Below are 27292 nucleotides of genomic sequence, written 5' to 3'. Positions count from 1 at the left end.
TGAAAAAAGTCACGGAGAGGAAGAGCAGACGAACCTAGCGAGACCCCTCCATGACCTGTTAGGCCTTGTCGTTTCACGGACGAATGGAACAGGTTCCAATGAGATGACCATCCCATCCACAATTGAGACATATGGGTATATTTACTAAACTGCAAGTTTGAAAGAGTGGAGATGTTGCCTATAGCAACCAATCAGATTCTAGTTATCATTTGTTTAGTACATTATACAAAATGACAGCTGGAATTTGATTGGTTGCTATAGGCAACATCTCCACTTTTTCAAACCCGCAGTTTAGTAAATTTACCCCAAAATTTATTTTTGAATCTTCTCTCTCTTTCTTGAGAGAGACAGGTTGGGTACGATTTAACAGCTCTCATTATGCTTAAAATGAGTTTATCTGTAAAATAAGTCAGAGTTCCACAATGCCTTTAGAAAGATAAAGCAGGCTTACCATAAAAATGTCTACATGCCCAACATGCTTCTGTTATATATCGATTGATGGAAATCACAGAACTTTCTGTTTACGTCAGACCTACAGTGACATTTTCGGGATTTAAAGCGGCAATGCCAGCCCCATCTGTGCAATGCAAAAGTGTTGATGATGTTTGTAATTATAACCCTAACCTTAATCCTAACTGTAACCCTAATCCTAACCCTACCCCAAATACTAACCCTAACTTTTAAATTAGGTAATAACGTTGTCCTGACATTGCCGCTTTAAATCCCGAAATATCAAGTGACGTTAATAGAAAGTGCTGTGATTTCTATCAATCGGTATATTACAGAAGCATGTTAGGCATGTAGACTGTCATTTGTATGGTAAGTCTGCTTTTTTTTTCTATAGGCCTTGTGGAAATCGGACTTATTTTGTAGATATACTCGTTGTAGGCATAATGATAGCCGTTAACGTGACTACCACCAGAGAGAGACGAGCCCTGACTAACTGCATGGGCTCTTCAGGAGGTAAGGTTGCTGTCTGAAATCCAGGGGTTAATCGGACCATCCATCGCGTCTGTTCTCGCTCTTGTGATCTTTACTAAAATTGTAATTCCACCTTTACACATAAAGAAATAAGGCCATCAAGAGAGGAAGGAAGATCTCGAGAAGCAAATTCATCCTTAAGCTTGGTGGATAGGCCCTGCCAAAATGTAGGCATAGTGCATCCTTATTTTAAAGCAACTCGGACGCCATGATCCTAAGTTGAGTGGCATACTGGCCTACTGATTGTGAACCTTGCCTTAGACGAAGAATCCCAATAGTTGCACTGGAGACTCGGCCGGGTTCATCAAAGGTTCTTTTAAAAGTTCTGAGAAATTCAGCACTATCTTACAACAAGGGGTAGTTGCTTTCCCAAAGGGGAGAAGCCCAAGCAAGGGCCTGACCAGAGAGAAGGGATATAATGTAATTGACTTTGGCCTTTTCTGTGGGGAAATTCACAGGTAGCAGTTCAAACTGAATCGCACATTGATTTAAAAATCCTGGACTGTCTCAGGATGTAAGTATAAAAAAATGGAATTCTTACAAGTGCTTTCTAAGGATTGCTGCCATGTCTGTACAAAAAGGGTAACACCAAACCCAAAGATATAATGAAATAAACAGATATGTAAAACACAGGCGCATACCATGCAGATGATCCAGTAAACGTAGTCAGGCAGGCCAAGTAACGGTATACAGGAGATCCAGCAAATGTAGTCAGACAGGCCAATTAACGGTACACAGGAGATCCGGCAAACGTAGTCAGACAGGCCAAGTAACGGTACACAGGAGATCCAGCAGCACTCACAGGGAGAAGGGCTCACAGAGAAAACAGGAGTCAGACGCTAAGTTGCACTGACACAGGAAGCAGCATCTAAATAGTGGGAGAGCTTTCAAAATACCGGCCCCGGCAGGCGGATTATGTGACCCGGAGGATGCCGGAGCAACGCTGGAGCGAGTGACAGGTAAGTACGTTACAGGTTGATAGCAAATTGCCTTACACGACTCACTGCATGTGTGATGTCAGGGCGAGTCCCAATACTTGCGTACATTAAGCTTCCAATAGCATTTCTGTAAGGGATTTTACTATTTTTCTCTATCTCTTCACTACTTGTTCATGACATTTCCTTTGTCATTTTTAAGCTTTTATCCACAGGTGTATTTGCTGGATTTGCATCAGACATCCTGTAATTGGTAAGTATTGTTTTGATGTATGTCTGGTGATCAACTGTAACAGTTCCATCATTCAAATTTTGTACGATCCTCATGCCTAACAGCTTGTTTGCAGGGCTTAGCTCTTTTAATCTGAATTTCTGTTTCAACAGGTGTTTTGTACTGGTGATGTGTTTCTCTTGGCCTGCTGACAACAGATCATCAACGTACACAACTAGAAAGAATATATTTTCCTCAATGATGTTGTGATGCAAGCAATGATCAGTCTCTGACCTATTAAAGTCCATGTTTAGCAGTACAGCATCAAATTTAATGTACCAACACCAACCACTTTGTTTAAGACCGTAAAGTGACTTCTTTAGGAGGCAGACTTTACCTTCCCGGTAGACACCCTCATTGCTGTGTTCAGGTGGTCCCATGTAAATCTCCTCTAACAATTCTCTATTTAAGAATGCAGATTCAAAGTCAAGCTGATACAACAACATAACATGGATTGTGGAGATGGCAATCACTAATCTCAGGGTGCTGTACTTGGCAACAGACAAGAAGATCTCTCCGTACGCAAGTTGCATTCACATTGCGTACGAAGATGATTCAGGTCCATAGTGATTTATATATTGCTTGTTGTTTTCACATATACAATGGTATTAATTGTCCTGGCAGCACTTTTCAAATGATTTTGTACACATTTTATTCATTTAAAGGCGCACACCTTGGTTTCACTGCACTCTGAGTTATGTAGACTTTACACAAAATGTTTTCCTATATTAACAGTCCGCATGACCAAATGTAATGAAAAGGTCCCCCTTCACAAATCCTCAATTTTTCACTGTGCTAGACAGTCTAGGTTGGTTTCCACTATAGCATGCGTCCACTCCACTTTATCTCATTGCGATAATCTCGCTCCTCCTTTTAAATCTCTCTCGTGTGTTGCTCTGCAAAACAAGGTGCACCAGTGTGCATACCCTGCAATTCATCAGAAACGCCTTCACTCTGCCCAACTCTTCACTTCTGGCTGTGTAACTTCTATTGCTACACAGAAACAGTCATCTGACTCCACTAGCATATACAACCCAACAGAAATGTAGGTACACTTGGGCAAACTGATGCGGATGGCGAGACAAAGCCACATTTACATGGCAGAGTTGCCGTTTGTAAATGATCTACAGAGTTAATATACTACAGTGATGGCCAACAATATTGGCACCCTTGTACTTTTTTTTTCAAATAACTCACAATTTCTTAAGGTGAAATTAACAACAGTATTTGATCTTCACAATTATCTCACTGTTAATATAAAGAACCTTTGTTTTTTGATTCAGAACTTAATATTGAATTCCTTTTAAATCAGAAAATGAAAAATAAAATGGCATTGGCAAAATTATTGACACCCTAGACTTAATATTTGTTAGTTCGGCCTTTGGTTAAAATAACTACAATCAACTGCTTCCTATAGCCATGGAGGAGCTTCCTGTACCTCTGTACTGGTAGTTTGGTCCACTCCTCTTGTGCAATCTGTTCCAGTTCTCACAGATTTCAAAGGTGCTGTCACGACTAGTATAGCGTACCTGCTATCGTTGGCACTACTCGGAGGAAGGTGCGGAGTCTAACGTGCCCCTGGTGTTCACCAGGGACCCCCGCAAGGAGGTATGGGCTTAGCTGCAGGAAACACGCAGGTCGCGGTCCTTCCACGAGTCAGATAGCGAAGTACGAGAGGAATGTCAGACAGGCCGGGTCGGCAACGGTGCGGGCAATGCAGGTACACAAGGAGAATCCGAAGGGGTAGTGAGTCAAGCCGGGTCGATAATGTTCTGACAGCGAGGTACAAAAGGGAGATCCAAAAGGGTAGTAAAGGCAATCCGGGTCACAATGGTCACAGGCAAATGGCAATAAACTGGAGGAAGGAAAGGGTCAGGAAACAGGTAATCACAGGAACACTGGAACGCTGGAGGACAGGAAAGGACCTGAAACTCTGGCACAGGAAGTGGGGTCAGAGAGGCTTAAATAGTGCTGCTAGCCAATGCCCTCAGCACTAGTAGTGCTGTCATACTCCAGCGCCGTAGCACTAGTCATTCTTTAGCGCCGTAGCGCTATCTTCATGCAGCGTCCCGTTGCCTAGCAACGGGAACGCTTCCAAGTCAGTAGCTGGCCGGCCGGCGGAAGGGGAAGTGACGCGTCTGGTTGCCTAGCAACCAGACGCACTATGCAGACGGGCGGGCGGCCGCCGAGCGGCGCCTGACAGTATGCCCTCCTCCTTCTCCCCTTGTTTGAAGGAATCTCTTGAGTAACTGAGGAGCATGGAGGTCCGGTTTATCCACCCAAGATCTTTCTTCCGGACCAAATCCCTTCCAGTGCACAAGGAACTGTTGTCGCCCATAGCGAATATGGACATCCAGAATCCGGCTTATCTCAAACTCTGTTCCAGAGGAGGTTTGAACTGGAGGAGGTCGAGATGGAGGTACAAAGAACCTGTTAAGCACCAATGGCCGGAGTAGGGAAACATGAAAAGTATTATGGCATCGTAAAGAAGCAGGTAGCTTTAGCTTTACACACACAGGATTAATGACTTGTGAGATGATATAAGGACCAATAAAACGTGGAGCCATTTTCATAGATGGTACTTTGAGTTTTAAATCTTTAGTGGAAAGCCATACTTGATCCCCTACCTTCAATAGAGGAGTAGCTCTTCGGTGGCGATCTGCAAAGGTCTTATGGTGCTGTGATGCTTTTTGCAGAGCTGCTTTGGTTGTGGCCCAAATGAGAGAGAATTCTCGATAGAGTGAGTCCACCGCCGGAACTGAGGAGGAAGAATTTGGAAACGGATCTGGGATAATAGGATGCATCCCATTCACAATAAAGAATGGAGAAAACCCGGTAGACTCATGGACATGGTGATTGTGTGAGAATTCTGCCCAGGGGAGGAATTGTGACCATCTGCTTTGATTATCAGCGGTAAAGAAACGAAGAAAAGTCTCTAAATCCTGGTTGATCCGCTCGGTCTGACCATTAGTCTGGGGGTGATATCCCGATGAGAATTTTAACTCCGTACCCAGTTTTTTACAGAAAGTCCTCCAGAACCGAGAGATGAATTGCACTCCCCTGTCAGAGATAATTTCCTTAGGGCAACCATGAAGTCTGAAGATCTCCTTGATAAATGTGTCGGCTAAGTGACTGGCCGAAGGTAGACCTGAGAGAGGAATGAAGTGCACAATTTTAGAAAATCGGTCAATGACAACCCAGATGGTATTAAATCCAGAACTGCAGGGAAGGTCAGTAATAAAATCCATGTCTATGCTCTCCCAGGGAGCATCAGGCATAGGCAGGGGTTGGAGCAAACCAGCAGGAAGCTTCCTGGAAGTTTTGTGTTGAGCACAAATGGTACATGCTGCAATAAAGTCCCGTATATCAGCACGTATGGTAGGCCACCAGAAACGACGACAGAGAAGGAATGTGGTCTTCTTTATGCCAGCGTGACCTGCGATACAGGACGAATGGGCCCAACGCAATACCTTGAGACGTAATTGTGGTTCCACAAATGATCGTCCTGTGGGCGGAGCATCCTTCACCGTATTGGTAATAGCAACGATGTTAGAAGGGTCAATAATGCAATGAGGAATCGATGGATTCAGGCGGTCTGTATCATCAAACGAACGAGAAAGGGCGTCTGCCCGCCCATTTTTAGCACCTGGACAGAAGGTAAGAATCATATTGAAGCGGGCAAAGAATGATGCCCAGCGGGCCTGCCGAGGATTCAAACAGCGAGCTTCACGAATGAATGTCAAATTTCGGTGATCTGTAAAGATGGTAACCGGAAATAAGGCTCCCTCTAATAAGTGTCGCCATTCCTCTAAAGCTGCTTTAATAGCGAGAAGCTCCTTGTCTCCGATTCCATAATTAATCTCGTTGGGAAGAAATCGTCTGGAGAAGAACCCGCATGGAGAATGGGTACCTGAAGGTGTCTTTTGGAATAACACGGCTCCAATGCCTATTGAAGAGGCGTCTACTTCCACAAAGAAAGGTCGCTGTTGATCCGGCTGAGAGAGAACAGAGGCTGAGGAGAAGGCTTTCTTCAGAGTAGTAAAGGCAGAAACAGCTTCTGGAGACCATATCTTGGGATTGGCAGATCTCCTAGTTAATGATGTAATTGGAGCAATAATGGAAGAGAAGTCTTGGATGAACTGTCGATAATAATTGGCGAATCCAATGAATCTTTGGATACTTTTAAGACCCTGCGGTTGAGGCCAATTCAAGATGGACGACACCTTGGTGGGATCCATCTGTAACCCAGAGCCAGACACAATAAACCCAAGGAAGGACACTTGGAGAACTTCAAAAACACATTTTTCCAATTTGCAATAGAGATGATATTTGCGCAGTCTTCGTAAGACCTCCCTCACTTGTTCTTGATGAGAACTCAAGTCTTTAGAAAACACTAGAATGTCGTCTAGATAAACGACTACGGAGGTATACAACAGGTCTTGAAAGATGTCATTAACGAAACTCTGGAAGATGGCAGGGGCATTGCAAAGACCGAAGGGCATTACCAGGTATTCGAAATGACCATCCCTCGTATTGAAGGCGGTCTTCCACTCGTCGCCCTTCTTTATACGAATGAGGTTGTAGGCCCCTCGTAGATCTAATTTGGTGAACACTTGAGCCCCGCTGATCCTGTCAAATAGATCGGAGATAAGAGGTAACGGGTACCGATTCTTGATGGTAATACGATTATGGGGTCTATGGTCAATGCATGGGCGCAGAGACCCATCCTTTTTTTTGACAAAGAAGAATCCAGCCCCAGCAGGAGAGGTAGACTTGCGAATAAAACCACGTTCCAGATTCTCCTTGATATATTGAGACATTGCCAAGGTCTCTGGGCGAGAAAGGGGATAAGTTCGCCCCTTGGGTATAGGTTAATCGGGAAGTAATGTGATGGAGCAATCCCAGGGCCGATGGGGAGGTAATAACTCGGCCTCAGTTTTACTGAATACATCTTGAAAGTCGGCGTATGCAGCTGGAAGGCTAGGTTCCGTAACCGTGGACTGAGCAACAACTTGGGAACCGGGAGGCAGAACACTAGATAGACATCTATGATGACATCCTGTACCCCAACGGGTAACCTGAGCTTGATCCCAATCCATCTGCGGAGAGTGTCTTCGTAGCCATGGAAGCCCCAAGATAATGGGATTGATGGATTTTGGCAACACCAATAACTGAATCATCTCGCTATGGAGGGCTCCTACCATTAACCGAATAGGTGAGGTGATGAAGGAGATGGAGCCACTGCTGACACGGTTCCCATCCACTGCCGTTAATGATAGTGATTGAGGCAAGGGGAGAGTTGAAATTTGAAGCCCAGCAACGAGAGTGGCCGAAATGAAGTTCCCGGAGGAGCCGGAATCCACAAAGGCCGTGGTGGAGAAGGGACCTCTAGGGGTGCTCAGGGTGACTGCCATAAGAAGCTCAGGGGTGTTTTTTGAGTAGGGAGCAACTGTGGATACTCCTAAACCGGCCTCCCTGCTACTGTTTAGGAGGACGGGTTTCCCGGTCTCTTAGGACAGACCTTGAGAACATGTCCGGAATCGCCACAGTAAAGGCAGAGACGCTGCCTGAAGCGCCTCTCTCTTTCTTCTGGAGATAAACGGGAACGTCCTACTTGCATGGGTTCATCCATAGGCAAAACTAGGTTTTGAAATTGAGTAGCCAGACGAGAAACCACCCGCTTAGAGACAGGACGTTCCTGGGTGCGTTCTTGATAGCGTAGGTCAACTTTAATACATAGCGCAATTAGGGTATCCAGATTAGAGGGAAGATCCCGAGAAATTAGTTCGTCCTTAATACGGTCGATTAGACCTTGCCAAAAAGTTGCGACCAGCGCCTCGTTGTTCCATTTCAGCTCTGACGCTAAGGTCCGGAACTGGATGGCATATTGCCCGACAGATAAGTTGCCTTGACGCAGGTTCAGCAAGCTGGTGGCAGCAGAGGCTACTCTCCCAGGGTCATCGAAGACTCTCCTGAAAGCTTCAATAAAGGAGCCGGAGTTATTAAGAAGAGGGTCTCCATTCTCCCACAAAGGTGAAGCCCAGGCTAGTGCTTGACCACTCAGGAGGGAGATCATGAACGCCACCTTCGTACGCTCTGAAGGAAATGCTCCTGCATTGCACTCGAACTGGATGGAGCACTGGTTCAAGAAACCCCTGCATTTCTTGGGATCTCCATCGTATTTTTCAGGCGTGGGGATATGCGTGCCAGAAGTTGCAGTGGATACAGTAGCCACACTAGAGGACGCCACTGAGGAGGTGGTAATGGCTGGAGTAGCAGGCAGAGAGCCTTGTAAAGCATCGAAGCGTGTAGCGATACCTTGGACACATTGTAGGAGATGTGCTTGGGCGGCTTCTTGCTGTTCTACTCGCTGAGCCAAATGGATAAGAAGGTCCCGGGCTGAGGGTTCACCAGTTCCTTCGGTAGACATCGCCAGAGTTTACTGTCACGACTAGTATAGCGTACCTGTTATCGTTGGCACTACTCGGAGGAGGGTGCGGAGTCTAACGTGCCCCTGGTGTTCACCAGGGACCCCCGCAAGGAGGTATGGGCTTAGCTGCAGGAAACACGCAGGTCGCGGTCCTTCCACGAGTCAGATAGCGAAGTACGAGAGGAATGTCAGACAGGCCGGGTCGGCAACGGTGCGGGCAATGCAGGTACACAAGGAGAATCCGAAGGGGTAGTGAGTCAAGCCGGGTCGATAATGTTCTGACAGCGAGGTACAAAAGGGAGATCCAAAAGGGTAGTAAAGGCAATCCGGGTCACAATGGTCACAGGCAAATGGCAATAAACTGGAGGAAGGAAAGGGTCAGGAAACAGGTAATCACAGGAACACTGGAACGCTGGAGGACAGGAAAGGACCTGAAACTCTGGCACAGGAAGTGGGGTCAGAGAGGCTTAAATAGTGCTGCTAGCCAATGCCCTCAGCACTAGTAGTGCTGTCATACTCCAGCGCCGTAGCGCTAGTCATTCTTTAGCGCCGTAGCGCTATCTTCATGCAGCGTCCCGTTGCCTAGCAACGGGAACGCTTCCAAGTCAGTAGCTGGCCGGCCGGCGGAAGGGGAAGTGACGCGTCTGGTTGCCTAGCAACCAGACGCGCTATGCAGACGGGCGGGTGGCCGCCGAGCGGCGCCTGACAGGTGCCTTCTCCCAACTGTTGTTTTCAGATCTCTCCACAAGTGTTCTATGAGGTTTAGATCTCAGCTCATTGTCAGCTAGTTCAGAACAGTCCAGCGTCTTGTCTTGAATCCTTCTTGGGTGCTTTTTGAAGTGTGTGGGTCATTGCCCTGCTGGAAAACCCATGGCCTTTGATGGAGACTCAGCTTTCTGACACTGGCCTCAATATTGCACTCCAAAATAGCCTGGTTATCTCCAGATTTCATGATGCCATGCACACTTTTAATACACCAAGTGCCAGATGCAGCATAGCAAGCGAATAACATAATTGAACCTCTTCCAAATTTTACAGTAGGGAAGGTGTTCTTTTCATTACACTTTCTGTAAACATAACAATGTAGTACTTTGCAAAAAATGTGGTCTTCTCTATCCACAGGACATTCTATCGAAGGTACTTTGCTTATTCAGGTGTGTTTTAGCAATCACCAGTCAGGCTTTCTTAAGCCTTTCTCCGCAATGGTGCCCTCCTTCCACTGTGCTGCAATCAAACTGTTTCTTTCCAGGGAGATTGATTAGACTGCCATGGGCATTAAACTTTCTAATAACACAGTGTAAATGGGAACATAAAGGTCTCTGGAGATTGAGCTGTAGCTTTGAGATGGTCCATGCTAGTCTACAATCTTCTATATGGCCTCAGACAATTCTCTGGTTTTCTTTCTTTTCTCTATGCTATTTGTAGTACACACATTGACACACAACAGCATATTGAGTACTATTCTCTATTCATGGTTGGTTGAGTGATTTTATATTGCCTGCACCTGTTACACACCACAGATGACTTCAGTTCCAAGGTGAAGGAGAATCGCCTGCTTGAAATGTAATTATTTCTATCAACTTCTATAAGGTGCCAATAATTTTGTACAGCCCATTAAAAAAATTCTATATGGAATAGGCCACCACTTATTCACATGTACTGCTTTTTGTGTGTTTTATTCCACTGCAAACCAAAGAAATAAATAGATGGGCACCAATATTTTTTTTTATAATTTCAACCATTTTCTGGAAGAAATAGTGCATTATTAGAAACAAACTATAATGGTGTCAATATTTTTAGCAACGACTGTATCTAGATAAACAATGTAATATGAATAACAAAACAGATTACAAAAGCATTTACTCAGAAAAAAACTATGGCACTTGCAAAACACAATCAATTGTTCTGTGCTGCTGGCATGTAACTTAGAGACACATCAGCGGTTTATCCTCCAAACAGCTTGATTCACTTACACATTATTCAGAAACAGATTCCACTTTTCACATCTTAGTAATGATTTATTTTGTATAACTATTACCACATAAAATCTACATATTTTTATTTCCCATACCAGACAATAATTTGGCTGTGGAATGCTACTTACACATTAAATGAAATATACGTGGGCAAAACTGATATGAAAAAGGACTAAGAAATACTAGTTGAGAGAAAGCTGAGTAACAACACACACACACAGATGAGGCACACTCCAGTCTACATATTGGAAAAGTGACCTGGTATACGATTAAGTGGTTAAATCGTTTTCAGTACATACTTTTACAAAGCAAAGACTAGCACTCACGGGTCTTATGAAAAAAATGTTGATAAGGTGTATCGCAACAATATCAATGTTTTGGTTCTTTTGGAACTGTCTTATAGAGACGATCAAACAAGTGAAAGACAATGAAAACTAAATTTATTTAAATTTGATGGGGGTTTGCAAATTGCCTCATATCACCGGCTTCAAACCACAGAATCACAGAATTTGCAATATTGCGGTATGGAGGGTCAAAACTCAAACCACCTGCAATGTATGGCGGTTTACACCAAAATGCTGGTTTTAAAATCTAGCATTTTCCTCACAAATATTATAAAAGCCTGGCCACTTCCTCAACTGTGATAGGGTTGTGAGGAGCTGGGTTAGAGAGAGATATGCAGAAGGGGGTTGTAAGTGAGTTTCCAATAGGAAGGTCAATGAGGTGTCCTGAAATTTTTCAGTTGTCTTGTTGCTTGTCAGTTTACCTTACTGTTTTATCTTAATTTTTTAAGTCCTATATATGTTATTTGTGAGTGAGTGTAGTGACATATGTTATTGTGTCATCAACTTATGAAAATTGTGTGTTAGTAACCAGTATAATCCCTTGTTGGGGAGCCAGTATCCAACTAAGCTCCAAAAGGCAGTTATGGGCAAAGGTCTGTAATACAGTCAACACAGTGGGGCCACTAGTGTGTGATGGGAGGGTTTAAGGGGGTGAGCCGTGCTGTATTGCATTATTTTGTTCCCAGGCCAAAAGATTCACCGCAAATCGCGACACTGAGGCTCCGATTGGGCAGGATGCAGGAGAATTGCCTGATGTCCTGGGAGTCCAGGAAACCTACCCGGAATTCGGGAATCTCCCAGACATTCCAGGAGTGGGCAAGTATATTTTTATGTCAATATTGTTATAGTACTAACCTCTGTTGTCCTATGATTAGAACTCTAAAATTGGGACTGTCCCGCTGTAATCCGGACATTTGAGAGGTATGCTTTATAAAATCCTAAGAGGATGAGAAAGGTGATTTTGCTAAGCTGACGCCATCTTGTTGCCTTATAGCCATTTTGTTCTGTTATAGCTTAAATACAAATTAGATGCACCTGTTTTGTAGGAGTAATTCATTATTTGCAAGGCTATGCTTATAACCTTGGACATAGCAGACAGGAGATAAGCCAGCCCCCCCCCCCCCTGGGAGTTTTCCTGTTGATAATGATAGAATATACTAACATCTGTGTAAAGGTAACATGAGTGGTTAAAACCTTTTGGGGCGTAGTTTTCAGTAATACGTGATTTTTGCTATATAGATAGGGACTTGCAACTCATAAAGCAGAGTTTATTGTACACTCAAACCATGCAGTGTATTTAATTTTCTCCGGCTGATGAGCTCATAACTGATAAACTGACACTTACAGGTGAACAATCTGATATAGATTCGACAAGGACATTGAGTATATTTTTTATTGAATTAATTGCTTTACCTTTCAATGTCGTTACTACATTATGTGTTTAAAATATGCTCTCTTTCCACCACTTTATTCTTATTTAAGTACCTCGCCCCACAAAATTAAATCTTGTATTTGCATGGAGGGATAATACCTAGGGGCCGATTCAATTCTGCTACGAATAATGCGATGTTAGCAGTATTACCGTTATTACGGTAAAACTGCGCATAATTACTCTTAATACGGTAACTTCAATGCTGGATTTTTACTTGCGACCCCGAGATGAAATCCAGGTTAAAATTACTGTATAAACGGTAATACTGTTAACGCCGCGTTGTTCGTGGCAGAATTGAATCGGCCCCCAAGTGTAAGAGTGTGTTTTCCCCACCTTCAGCAAGAAACACCCCTGTCCATCTTCAAATCAGGAGATGCAAAATGTTGCACACCCCCCACAGACACTGCCATCTTAACATGCAGATCTATTTACGTACTATAAATACAAGTTACTATAAATACATGCCTGACTTAACAATGTGAATTACTTACTACAGTAACAATGTGCCACTATACTTGTGCCAGCCCCTCAAGTCAAACAATGCCAGTTCTCACGTCATAGTAAAGGTTAAGTGATTGTTAAGGTTTGACTGCTGTCAGGGGTCATCTGAACAAAGGACGTACTATTGAATCGACCAAATATTGTTCACAAAAAGGAGAAACACAGTTTTACGTTTAACTGAATTAGAAGATGAAGATGTATCTCTTCCCATGCTGGAGAGTGCGCACTGTGCAGAGGAGAGCGGCGTGTACACTGGCAACCAATGGGAATCATCGGGGAAGACAAGCCCCCAAACTGGCTCTCAGCCAGAAGAGGCGCGTACACAGGGTGATTGTGCGGTCACCTTGGCGCCATGTTTTAAAATACAAGTATATAAGATATAATGACACACAATGCAATAAGATTTATTTGAAGTAGAGCAACATCAATATACATGTTCAGCAAACATTTAAATAACGTTTAATAGCGAGGCAAATCAATTACGAAGAAGTGATGTTGAAACATTTGCCAGGTTCCAATATGGCCGGCGTGCATGCGAGTAAAGACCTCCGCTTCTTTCTATTGAGTACCTATCAGAGCTGCATGGGTGACGTAGTATCACGTGATTAGTGCGCGTTCCCGTGCTGCTGGCCGGTTTGTTTTGGGTATAGGATATCGAGCAGCGGTTGGGTGTTTCACCTGCTGGTTTGCGTCCTGTTTAGTTAACGTAGGAATCATCATGGCAGCAGTGGTGGCCCGCAAAGCGGTGGACTATGTCAAAAGCAAGGAGTTCCGCGAGTATCTCATGAGGTGACTGACAGGGTGGGGAGAGGTCGTGGTGTGACATTGCAGTGGGTGATATCATATAGCCTCTCTGGACAGTGTTTGCACAGAAGGCTAACGAGCCCTGAAGCGGATAGTATACAATTGTATTGAGAATTGCAGTTGTTTTGGGGTGGTAGGGGATTGGAATTGTGTGAACATATTCTATAGCACACTACGGGTGACAGGACGAAATTTAACAGTGCAGTGTTACTGTAAAAAGTAATGCGGCTTAAATACTGTTATGGTAGTTTCAACGCCGGCTCTACCAGAAAGCTGGGTTAACTTTACTGTAAGAATAGTAATAGAGTTAATGCAGCGCTACGGGAGGGGAATAATTGAACCCACATGTGTGTGTATATGTATGTGTGTGTATATATATATATATATATATATATATATATATATATATATATATATTTATTTATATTATTAAATAATTTACGATAGTGAATGTCCGCTTTACACATTGTGCTCTCACAACGGTTACTGGTGCTGACTGAGTTACTAGGTGGGAAGCTCTGTGGCAAGGTGATTGGAAGCCAATATGTTAACCTTCGTTTGTGCAAAACTAGAAGTGCAGTTTTGCACTTGGTAAAAGGTGCACAGTCTTAAAAGTAACTAAATTGTTGTTGCCAGATGGTCTCGCGATAGTAACTGGAGTTTTAAAGAAAGTAAAGTAACTATCATCGTTGCATTTACAGATGATAATTAGCTGTGCAAAACTCAGTTAATTAATAGAGATGGTCACTGACCCCCTTGTTTTGGTGTTGTTTTTGGTTCTGGAGTACCTTTGTGTTTTGGTTTTGCAAAACCGCCCTTGCGTGTTTTAGGTTTGGTTTTGTTTTGCTATTTTTGAAAAAAAAATAAACAAATTTTTGGTCTAAAATAACCTAATTTAGTGCTCTACCAGCTTCTTAGATAAGTGAGGTAATTCTAAAGCTAAAAAATATGAAAAAAACAGTTTAATCCCTGGTAGGCCGTCCTTAATTCGAACACTTGCCTGCAAATTATACAGTCAAACCTGGTTGTCTACCTCCTCCATCTTTGATTATTGGCAATGTAGCCATCGTCTTTGGGTGTATATTACACCCTCCACTTGTAGTTGAATATAAAAAAAGCAGCCTGCACAGACTGTGGAATTAGAAAGTAATATTAAATGGACCACGGTAGTTTGGTGGCTATCTATGCCCCCCCCCCCTCCACTTGTAGTTGAATATAAAAAAAGCAGCCTGCATAGACTGTAGAACTAGAAATTCGAATATACAAAGAAATGGACAAAGGCAGTTTGGTATCTGTCTGCATCAGATCCCCTCTCCACTAGGAATAAAATAGAAAACTATTCAGCCATTATATAATCTAGAATATAAATAGAAATTGAGAAAGGCAATTTGGCATCGGTCTGCATCATAATCATCAACATCCTCATTAGCGCCCTCGTCGCCTCCACAAATCTCCCCCTCATCCTCTTCTAATTCCAAAGTGGCATCCTTAATTTGTGTATCACCGGCTACACTCGGGCTGTTCAGGTACACATCAGCAGAACTGCTGACGATTAGACATACCACTGTTGTATGGACTCTCCACGGGGATTGGTGTCATTTGTGAATCAGAGCAAACATTATCCTCTAATGCCTTACTGTTATCTTGCAGCTCGGCTTTGACGCGTAACAGTAGTTGTGCACCAATTGTAGGCTCGGTAACTTTTTTGGATCTGCCACTAATAGCCAAAGGTGAAGGCTGCGTGTGTAGAATGGCATGTTGGCAATTTTTTTTTTTTATCGGCACTTAACTTTTGCTCAGTAACACTACTTCTTCGCTTCAACACAGTAAATTCTTTTTTGTTTTTTGGACTGATTTCGAAACACTGTGTAGTTTGACATCGCCTTGCCCAGATGACGTACCCTCCCCCCCCCCTACCCTCTCCCTGTTGGTGTCCCACAGGGCTCTGTTCTTGGCCCTCTACTCTTCTCGCTCTATACTTCCTCCCTTGGTGCTCTCATCTCCTCCTTCGGTCTTCAGTATCACCTGTATGCTGAAGACATTCAACTCTACATCTCTTCTCCTGACCTTTCTTCCGCCGTCCTCTCTCGTGTATCTGACTGCCTCTCCGCCATCTCCTCCTGGATGTCTGCTCGCTTTCTCAAAATCAATATTTCTAAAACGGAACTCATTGTCTTTCCTCCGTCCAGACTCCCATCCCACCATGACCTCTCTATTGTCGTCAACAACACCACCATCTCCTCTGTCACCCAACTCCACTGCCTGGGAGTCACCCTCGACTCCTCTCTCTCTTTTACCCCCCACATTCATTCCCTCGCCCAAGCCTGTCGCTTCCAACTACGCAACATTGCCCGCATCCGTCCCTTTCTCTCTCGGGATGCCACCAAGACTATCATACACGCACTCATTATCTCCCGCCTGGATTACTGCAACCTCCTCCTCACCGGCCTCCCCCACTCCCGTCTCTTCCCCCCTCCGCTCTATACTCTGTGCTCCTTCAAACGTGCACTGAAAACCCACCTCTTCCTCAAAGCCTATCAACCATCCGCATAACCCCTTCACCTCCTCCACTCACTCTCTCCCCTTGCCACATCTGGCTCCCCATGTGCCTGTTCTGTTTTCCCTCCCTTAGGATGTAAGCTCACATGAGCAGGGTCCCCTTCCCTCCTGTCTCCCTACCTGTTCTTCTGCTCCGTGTTTATTGCATCAACCAGCCTGGAGTTTCTGAAGTACTGGTATTTTGTGTTGTTTTGTACCGTTTCACCCTGTATAGTGTACTGTTTGTATGGTGTACGGCGCTGCGGTAATCTTGTGGCGCCTAACAAATAAAGGATAATAATAAATGACGTACTGGGAACACTAACATCAGGACTGGTGACAGAACCTAGTTGCTCATATGTGGACTGCTTTGAATCCATTCTCAGCCCAAAGCACTTGTAGTGCTAAAAATTATTTGGTAGATACTGCTGACAGATAGTAATTTTGACAGCCAGAAATATTTATGCACAATTATGGGGGACACCCCAAAAGCACTTCTCTAGCGATTTTTGTTAGCACAATTGGACTCAACATTGTATTCTCTGTCTCTGCTCTAATCAGCTTGTGACTACACCCTGCTCTCTCCCTTTGTCAAATGGCGATGGATTGCTGTGGAGGCGTGTATTTATAATCTTCAAGTATTGCGAGAACCGAGCCCCAAGATCCGACGACGTCACGATGACGTTCGGCCTTGATTTGGATTCCGAACGGGCTCGGTACTCGGATACCCAAAGTTCGGGTGGGTTCGGTTCTCGAGGAACCGAGCCCGCCCATGTCTATTAATTAACATGCTCCTAATTCACTTGGGAGAGACCATTTTATGTGTCATGCTGTGCTTCCTCTAGCCCTTATATGGCAGTACATCTAGGATCTGCAGATGAGCCAGCCTGGGAGTGAGCAGACTAGTTTGACATCCATGACCTGTGTAATAAAGGAGAGTAAAGCACAAAAAGGAGTAACTTTGCACCTGAGCAAAATCACGTTGCGTTGGAGGGGGAAGTAAACTTATATTGTGGGGACAGATGACAAATTTATAGTTGAGATAGGGCATGTCCTAGATAAACTTTAAATTTCAGTGTAAAAATAAAGCTATCAAGTATGTGTGCTAGATGAAAAGTTATCTTCATTTTGAAAAAGCTCTGAAAAGTTGGTAAAGCTTCTAGTAGTTCTTTTTTCATGTTCCCTGTGCTGCCTGTTGGTTCCTCCCAGTGCAGGGTCATATTTAACTGTTAATTGAAGAGGCATTTAGAGAAGAGTAACACTATCAACAGTCTCCTAACAGAGAGAATTTAATACTAAATGGTCATTAACTTTTTATTACTTTATTTTTCCTTCAATGGGTAAGTTAATTTTCATCAAAATTGAAGCATCCAGTCTATACTGACGTAAGGGACATTTAGTAGATGTTTAAATGTCTAAGACTTTAGTTACAGCAAATGTTGAGGCCTCCGAACAGTGCTCTACTTCTCATGCAGCTACTGGTTTTCAGTAGCAACAGGAGGCAGCTCTACACAGTTTGAATGCTGATATCTCGTTATCTCCTCAAAGCATAGCACTGATTTGATAGTTGCATCTGATCAGTGTCAGAATCTCTGAGACCATCAGTCAGCACTATAACCCTGTCCGAAAGGTGTTGAAAAATGAAAAGCATAAAAGTCAACAATCTATACATTTCTGGTTGGGGCACAATCTGAGTTGGTGCAGAAGGGCGTGGTCAGGAGATTTAGAGTAATTTATTTCCCATGTGCAATTTTCAGCCAATGTCCATTTCATTTTAACCATTCTCTAGAGCTCTTTCTTTACAGAAGAATAAAGCACACGTCAGCTAAACTGCAGCAGAGCCTGAATTTGTCACAATATATGAAAATGTATATTTTTGTTTTTCATATTTTTTGTTTAATATCACCTACCAAGAATACAAATCTTCTCAAAAAGCAGGATTTCAATCCACTTCAGACTATCATTGTTGATGTAATGTGAGGTTGCTGGAATGCCACATGCTCTATGTACAGTAACCACTTATTTACAATTTGTCCTTCATAGTTGTCCTAAGCTTTTAGGATTACAAACTGTAGTTGTGTAAACAATTCATATATTTTAACCGCTAATTAAAATTTCTGCTTTTATTTTATGTCCTGCCCCATAGGCTTTGAACAAGCTATATATTTTTGCCCACCAGTGTAAAAAAAACATTTCTACTTAATTCTGACAGACTTTGTTGCAATTAATCATGTGGCTATAGTTGCATAAATACCCAGTAATGTTTGTCATATAACCAAAGCCTTAATTTTTGTTGCTGTGTAGAATGCAGATGGATAGTTGCATATCCTAAGGCTGTAGTTCCCAAACTGCAGCTCCCTGGGGTGCTGTTGCGATCTCACAGGGCCGTTGGGGAGCTGGGTGAGCAAGGTGGGGGACAAAAAAATTATGGAGACCCTAAGGTTGCCTCGAACTGAGAAAGTTTGGTATCCGCTGTCTTAAGGAATTTCCTTTTTAACTGCATTAACTATATTGACCCTAGTTAATTAATATAGGCCATAAACTAGATAGTCACAGCCCTTAAAAGACCATTAGTCCACAAAATTGAGAACTTCAGATATAAAATATATAATATGTAAAATACATTGTTCAGTGTTAACCTGATTCCACTGCAGCTCGGTTGAAAAGTATAACCTATATGAATATTCTTGCACCTGTTTAGTAAGTTGTCCTAATAATTGTAGTAAGAAAAAGATGACTGTACATTTGAGCTATTGTCGTTGGCCCTATGTTTATCATACTTCAGGACCGTCCCACTGAAATCGTGACGGTTGGGATGTCGGGGCTCTGGCCCACCAGGGAACATGTTTGTCCTGAGGGTGGGAATGTTGGAGTAAATGCAAAGCCCCCTTTGCTTCATGACCATGCCTCCTGTTCTTCTGTTGGGGGTAGATATGTTGGGAGGTATGTGTATATAGATTAACCAATGCACACGGATTGGCTCAAAGAAATGCACTATTGATCACACTGCTGTTTTAGAGAAGGACATCCTTCCTTACTTGGCAACCATCTGCAGAGCAGTGAAAATTAGAGCATGGTGCATCTAATTAAATATAAGCACTCCAGTTATTTTGTGTATATGAATAGTGGTTTACTTGTTCTTTAAAAATATGTATCTAGTGCCTGATTTTCTAGAATACTTTCATAAATCTAAGTGTATGCAACCTTTTTATTGCTTCTGAATATTCCAAGACTTGTTCCGTGTTTCTGGTTCCTAACTTCTGTATTATTTTTTCTATCTGCGTAACCATCATCACCTTCTATTTCTATAGCGCCACTAATTCCGCAGCGCTGCACAAAGAACTCATTCACATCAGTCCCTGCCCCATTAGAGCTTACAATCTAAATCCCCTAACATACACACACACACACAGACCTAGAGAGACTAAGAGCAATTTAATAGCAACCAATTAACCTACCAGTATGTTTTTGGAGTGTGGGAGGAAACTGGAGCACCCAGAGGAATCCCACGCAAACACGGGGAGAACATACTCCACACAGAAGGCCATGGTCAGGAATTGAACTCCTGACCCCAGTGCTCTGAGGCACAAGTGCCTCTAAGCCACCGTGATGCCCCACTGCTGACAGTCCACCTTTGGCTGCTATGCTATAGTGTACATGTTAATAATTTTGGATGAACTTGTGATATTTCTCGGGGTCAATGGCATCCATTTGGATGTTGATAACACCCCTCACCTCTCATATGTTTGGTGAAAATACAATAGCTGCATTGTAGCAGGCTAACATTTGCAAATATCAATAGCTGAAGGGCTTTTAATATTTCATGAACTCACAGTATATCTTATACTGATCACACACACTTTGATATCAATCAGATTGCCCAATAGCGCCATATATGTTGGCACAAAACAACTACGATGTCAGAGCTAATGGCCTGTATGTGTTCATCTTCAGACCATTCTAACAAGCCCAATATGTAATTAAGTCACTCATCTAGATCTCCCAAGTTGGCCATTCACATTGGTGAAAATACTATAATCTTAATGACTGTTGCTAGCTTTACCATTCAATGTGCCAGTATTATATCTCTTTAGCTCTACATTAAGAAATTGATTTGTAGTAATATTTTTATTAATATTGATTATTATATATATTTTTTTTAAATTTATTTCTCAGGGGTATGGCAGACTTATAAGCTCGGAACTAGAATCTGCCCCAAACAAACTGGGTTAAAATATTTCATTGTGAACAGAACAAAGAAGTAGGTAGTGATACAACTTTAAGTTCACAAATCAAGCAAAATAACTACTTCCCACATTGTAATGCCAGGGGTTTTGCTATGCTTTGTTGGAGAACGTGAATTATACCTTTAAAGTGGTAGAAGGGTTATTAGTTAAATTTTTATATAAAGTAAACCAATCTTAGAGTGTATTTTTGCACATAACAAAGGAATATCTTCTGTTCTCCACAGTTTTGTGGGGTAAAGAGTTGAAATAACTGCAAACCACAATATCATTTTGTTTCTTAATGTTGCTAGTTTACTGCAAAATGAAACAACTGAATTGTGTGTCCTGTTAAGCACATGTTTGACACATAAATAGAGCTGTTTGGTCTACCCACACGCAATGCAAACTCCAGGAATAGTAGAACTGGAGCAACATAAGCTTATGAAAGGCAGCCTCAAGGGGCAACCACATATATGATTTGGAAGACAATGGACCAAGCCTCAGTGGTTAACACTAACTGTAATATGTATACCATGTACGTTCAGTATATGTTGGAGTTAATCATAATTGTCTTTTACAAGCTACTAATATATAATGACACCATAAAGGGAATAAGATCTATTATTATTATTTATTACCATTTATTTATTTAGCGCCACTAATTCCGCAGCGCTGTAGAGAGAACTCGCTCACATCAGTCCCTGCCCCATTGGGGCTTAGTCTAAATTCCCTAACACACACATACAGACAGACCAGGATCAATTTGTTAGCAGCCAATTAACCTACCGGTATGTTTTTGGAGGAAACCCACGCAAACACAGGGAGAACATACAAACTCCTCACAGATAAGGCCATGGTCGGGAATTGAACTCATGGCCCCAGTGCTGTAAGGCAGAAGTGCTAACCACTTAGCCACCGTGGTGCCTGTTGCCACTGTACCAGCAACAGGCACCCTTATGCACTTCAGGGGCCGCATGGGTATCCTTCAAAACTTCAAAAGGGTCGTGCATTACCCTTTAATGTCAGTAATAAGTAAAAACAGTACATTTGATTAGAGACGAGAAAGATCAGCTGACATTTTAAAAAGTGTTACAAGTTATTACAAGCAAATCTAACAATAAAGCAGTAAGGACCATGGCACCACAGGTAAAGGTTCGGAGGAACACCTGTTGCCCATCACTCCCAACACATGAAGGATGAGCATGAACTGTAATAATGTTTTCCATGGATGATTGCTGTTTCTGCATGCTGCTCTCTCCTTAATCCACACAGGTGGTTTTCCAGATCATGATTAACAGGATTTTTTCTCTAGTCTTACTCTGCCCAAGCAGCAGTACGCTAGTAAGGAATTCACTTTGATCTTCCTAATGCTGTCTTAACATACTGCTTTTCAATCTATTTCAACGGTTCCTATTTCAATGTGGATTGTCACTTCTCACTTCAGTTTTCTTGAATTTGCATTGGTGCCTTGGGTGCCCATAGAAACTTGTTTCTATAGCAACCTGTACTACGTCTGCCGCTCAGAGAATGTAATAGTTTTCATATATTAAGCAGTATATTTTTTAATGCATTTTACAACAGAAATGTTTAAGTTTAATTCTAACTAGTAAATATCTGGCTAACATTCCCTTTTCCTTGTGTTTTTTTTTTTTTCTTTTCTTAATATGTCCCCAACATCTCTTGTGATGACGTCTCGATTTTTAAAATGTTGACTTCAACATCAACAGTACGGTAAGAATATATCTAGATTTCTTCTTTTTTTTTTTATTATTTCTTCATAATTTTAGATGTTTCCTAAAGTGTCTTCTACATTTACGTGGGTGGCTATATTTCCCCTTGTACTAAAGCAAACTTCTAAAAAAGTATTACAGCAGATGCAATGGATCCATACAACATGCGTTTTCCTCACACAGGTGTTTGTTGCCGCATTCCACTCCTGTGTTTTGAACAGGTTGCATGCAGAGCATAAGTGGAATGCAGCATGGAGATAATTAAATGCTATGTTGGCATACATGAATTCAATCCATACATGGTCTCTCTACACTGGCTTAAGCTCGGATGCACTATAGACACAGCATGCAGTCACATTGCCTTACAAATTGCCCTCTTAATGTGTTAAGTCACATTATCAATATTCCATTTCCTTTAAAACGGGTGAGGGAATACTATTTGCAGAGTTACTAACTTGTCTATGTTCTTTTTTGGTGTTTGAAGAAATCTGTAAACTGTAGTCGATCCCACTTCTAATATTGTAGCGTAGCATAAATCCTTTACATTATGTTAGATAGTCTGGCTCGGAAGGACTCAAAAGAGAGATAATTGTATAGTGTGTGCTGTTAATCTTTGAGAAAAAAAATGAAAACAAATTGTGGTTAAATATAATGCCCTCCCCAAACCTAAGTGTTCTAATTTGCACATAAGAAGTGTCTGTCTTTGTGCTGGTGATAGGTCCACAGTATAAAAAAAAAAGAAAATAACAGTTTATACTGTTCAAATGAGATTGTTGGTATAACAAATTTGGTGATAAACTCTCCTATTTCAGATGTAGGTGAGGAACTTTAAAAGATAATCTTCTGTTCTATGTCACAGTGTTGGGATTAAAGTTCCCAAAATCATTTCACATAAAAAGAATCAAGCAATTTTTTTTTTTAGGTAGTGAATGAAAACTCCTTTATTCTAAATTAAATGGTAATATGGTATTATTAAAATAAAATTAATAATTAAAATTAATTTTAATTATTAATATAAAATTAAATGGTAATATGGTATACATCTGCATATAAATGAAATATGAATTGCCAGAGAGACTGTTCAGCAAGACTTCACCAGCAGATTCCTTAAAATGAACACTGGGAAATTATTGTATTTATTTCTTGTATATATGCTGATGTAAATCTAATTTTTGGAAGTGCAAATTTTTCTGTATAGAATCCAAATAAATACTACACCATGTGTTTTTCCCATTTATTTTCGGATAAAGGAATTCTTTCCTTCACTACATGAAAAACTGATTATTTTTCTATCAAATATTCAACTTATCCCAGGTGTGTGGGACCACATAAATTTCACCTTTATCCAATGTTTTTATAAATGGAATACACTATGCATTTTGTCTGAGAAATGATTTTTGGACCTTTGTTCCATTACTATAACACTGAACAGAAGGTTATCTTTGAAGTTCTTCACCAACTTCTGAAATAGGTGAGTTCATCACCATCTCTTATACAATCAATCTCACTTGCACAGCGTGCACTATTTTTTTTTTTTGTTTGTTTGGATACCTTGGATACCCTGGCATGGAAAGAGAACCACCTTACATTCAAATTATGACATCTAGATTTGATGAATGAATTATATTTAACCATAATTTGGTATAATTTGTTTAGCAATGGAATACACCATCTACTATATTGAATACATCCGGAGGCTTTATTTGGGAGCTAGAGAGCAAAATTATTGTACTCTCATATCCCAAGACTTCTCACAGTACCCTGGAAACTTGTCACTCCCAGCATTTAGCTATAGTCATATGGTTTCTTCTATTATATCTTTACAGCACTTCTGGGGTCCAGTGGCTAACTGGGGACTTCCAATTGCTGCTATCAATGACATGAAAAAGTCGCCAGAGATCATCAGTGGCCGTATGACTTTTGGTAAGAGCTTATTTTAATTTTTAAGTAGAAACAAAATCACTGCTTGAACTCGAAGAAATAAAATATCACCACCTAAATATTTTATGCCATCCCTATTTAGAGAGGCTTCAGCTCTGTAGCAATGAACATAAAAAGCCTTCATGTGACATGGTCAATCTAATTTCTCCATTCGATAACAAAGGACAGCTGTGTAGGAATAAATGACCAGTTATCAAATGTGTCAAACTGTTTGTATAGAGTAACTGTTCAACATAGAAGGGTTATGCAAGACGTTCATTAATGATTTACATATCTGAAAAGTCAGTGAGTTGATCAGTGTGGTTTCTAGAAATACTGTCCTTTTTTTTTTTTTTTTAACCACATTTCTAAAGTGAAGAAAGTGGTTTACTAATGCTGGTGTGAACCTCAGTGTTTAGAGTGCATATATAATGCTGTAACATAATGAGCAGGTGCAAAAGGCGCCAGTGTGTCAATACCATAAGTAATAAATATTGAAACTTGACTTCTACAGCATTTCTTAAACATACCATTTATTTGGAAGGTCTAAGTGCCATCTGGCAGAGTTCTTTTTGTTATTGTATAGCGAAATTAATAACTTGGTCTGTGATTTGAAACCTATTTTTGCATAATTGGCTGCATAAATATACTCATCCTAAGTTATCTTTAAAAATCAAAATTTCTTTGGAATGGCATCAAATATGGCTGCCAGTTGCAGACACAGGCTCTCAGCATGCAATGGGAGGGGGGGATTTTACAGTACACAGAACTGAGTGGCGTTTCAAAGTCTCACTGCTCATTGCATCACGTGCTATGATTGTGATTTTCATGGTAGTTCATGACACTCCACAGAGATACAAATAATTAAGTCTGTATATGTAATGATAAATGTATTGTCATATAGGGGCGTATTCAATTGTTCCTCCGGCCGCTGGAAAAACGAGCGCGTTAAAACGATTACCGTTTATACGGTAATAATGCGCGTAAAAAACGTTAATACGGTAGTTTACTCGCTGAATTTCAAGATGAAATTCAGCGGGTAGTTACCGTATTAACGGTAATAGTTTTAGAGCGCTCGTTTTTCCGGCGGCCGGAGGAACAATTGAATACGCCCCTCAGAGTGTTAAATCCACTGATAGTGGACAAACAAAGTGGGAATTCAGACAAATAGGATGGAGAAGTCTAATAAAATTAGATATTCTGTGAAACCCATATATTTTAAGAGTAGTGCATCCAATGTGATTTGAGAACAATTCCATTTGCAGTTTGCACTGTAGTCACCAAGTGTTGTAGACTCCACAATAAATATTTGCTTTGTTGGAAGAGAGTGAGGGCTGCTTCACTCCACCTTTTATTTTGAAATAACAATATCAAAGTTGTCCTTTATTTATCTAAATGATAAAAATGTATCTGCATTTATTAATTGTTGGGCATAAAGAAAACTAGTACAGTAGGAAAATTATTAGGCGTAGCGGTTTACATGAAGCATGATGTACTATTACATTTACACTAATACTGGTATAGACTGTGCATTACATTAAATGTCTTTTGTATTGATTTTTTGAGCTATGAACTTAAGAATGTGTTCTACATACATTTGTGTATTTGATGGTGACTGACTTCGTTTTTTTTTCATGTCTTTCAGCCCTAACCTGCTATTCATTGCTTTTTATGAGATTTGCTTATAAAGTGCAGCCCAGAAACTGGCTACTGTTTGCATGTCATTTTACTAATGAAGGAGCACAACTGGTTCAAGGCACACGGCTGATAAAGTACAGGTAAGTTCTGAAACTTAATTTTGCATGCTCAGAAGAGGCCTCCTCTATGGGGGTGGGGGGATTTATCTATGACACTTTGCTGGGCTGTATGTATGTGTCAATATTGTACTAAACACACGCTGGAAATAGAGTAGGAAGATTAATCCACTATTGATGGATGTAAATATGCTTTTATGTTTCGTATGCCCTAGCAGTCTTATGTAAAGTATTCATTGTGATGTCCTAGAATTATCCGGTTATACTTTACGTGCCAATAACATGTACCCTAAATGTCTTCTTTTCTAGAATGTCTAAAAAAGAAACTGCAGATAAAGAACAATGAACAGCCAGTCTCCATCCTGAAATACCTGCCTCTGATAGAACCATAGTATTTTGCCAACGGATTATTTGCACTGTTCATTGTTTTTCTATTAATACAGAACTTCATAACCTACCTGATTACTACATATTTATACAAATGTTGGTTTTAGGTGATATCCAGTGCTTATCTGGCCTATGTGAGGAGTGATTAACTATTGGATATGGCACATGTTATGATGGGAGGTGTCTTAGTTTTAATTCATTCATATTCCGATATGAGTGATCTTAATAATGAAGTCAAAGTCTTTATAAATAGTTCACGGTATTCATGTCTGATAAGCAATTTTAATCGAACAACAATAAAGATAGATCTTTATACAAGAGCTTATTGTTTCTTTTGCATTCTGTGATTTGAGTGTTATTTTTTATTGTGTGGTGGGATTGTCTCATTTCTATTTGTATTAGCATTTTAGTATTCTCTGTCTAAGTTTGTAACTGCATATGCGTGTTAAATTAATAAATATATTTAATTAACAATTATTTGTAGTACCTTAGCTTAATAATTATGCACAGGGAGTACTCTCGAATGGCCTTAAAATCTGTTACAAAACAAAAATAAATATTTTGGAAGAACACCTCACTTGATAAATAATAGGAAACTGATATAACATTGGGAGGTTTTAGAATATAATATGATTTATAGACTATTGCGCAAATCTGTGGGTTTAATATATGAATTAATATTTGTAATATATACTATTTCTTAGGTTTTAGGAACTTTACTAAATGTGTACTATTTACAAATGTAAGTGTGGTGTTTTCCCGTGCAATTGTCATTGAACGTGGCGTACTAATCGCAATCGCGTGGTAAACCAATATTAATTTAGCCAACATCCAATTATTCGACTTCCACACTGTCATAAATAAACATGGACCAATGAGAAGCCCTCCTAAAACCAGCCCTAATTGCCTCCAGGAGGCCACTAATTAATTTATGTGCAATGACAGGTGCTGAGACATGGCGCTTAGGAGAGTGTCCCAGGCGTTGCCATATTGATGGCCGGGGCGCTGAAGGAGGACATGACATCCTGGTCGCCATAGTGACTGCACGGATGTGGCCGGGCAG

At 41.2% G+C, this 27292-nt stretch overlaps 1 protein-coding gene across 1 annotated transcript; it reads left to right on the top strand.

Moving 5' to 3' along the window:
- The first annotated feature begins 13461 nt into the window (after positions 1–13461).
- On the top strand, positions 13462–26549 carry MPC1 (mitochondrial pyruvate carrier 1). The gene is made up of 5 exons (XM_075203298.1): positions 13462–13659; positions 22166–22169; positions 23995–24091; positions 25734–25866; positions 26152–26549. Exons 1-5 carry the CDS (start codon positions 13589–13591, stop codon positions 26186–26188), a joined length of 342 nt encoding a protein of 113 aa, XP_075059399.1. The 5' UTR covers positions 13462–13588; the 3' UTR covers positions 26189–26549.
- The last annotated feature ends 743 nt before the right edge of the window (positions 26550–27292 follow it).

The sequence above is a fragment of the Mixophyes fleayi genome, chromosome 3 (genome assembly GCF_038048845.1).
Source record: "Mixophyes fleayi isolate aMixFle1 chromosome 3, aMixFle1.hap1, whole genome shotgun sequence".
NCBI lineage: Eukaryota > Metazoa > Chordata > Amphibia > Anura > Limnodynastidae > Mixophyes > Mixophyes fleayi.
The sequence above is the reverse complement of the archived record's forward strand: the minus strand, read 5'-3'. Positions and strand labels throughout refer to the sequence as shown.

Bases quoted from the DNA above. Each gene is read 5' to 3' on its own strand.
- MPC1 (XM_075203298.1), top strand. From the start codon at position 13,589: ATGGCAGCAGTGGTGGCCCGCAAAGCGGTGGACTATGTCAAAAGCAAG. The intron at 24,092-25,733 runs GTAAGAGCTTAT...CATGTCTTTCAG, and splicing joins CAGTGGCCGTATGACTTTTG to CCCTAACCTGCTATTCATTG. The intron at 25,867-26,151 runs GTAAGTTCTGAA...CTTCTTTTCTAG, and splicing joins ACACGGCTGATAAAGTACAG to AATGTCTAAAAAAGAAACTG.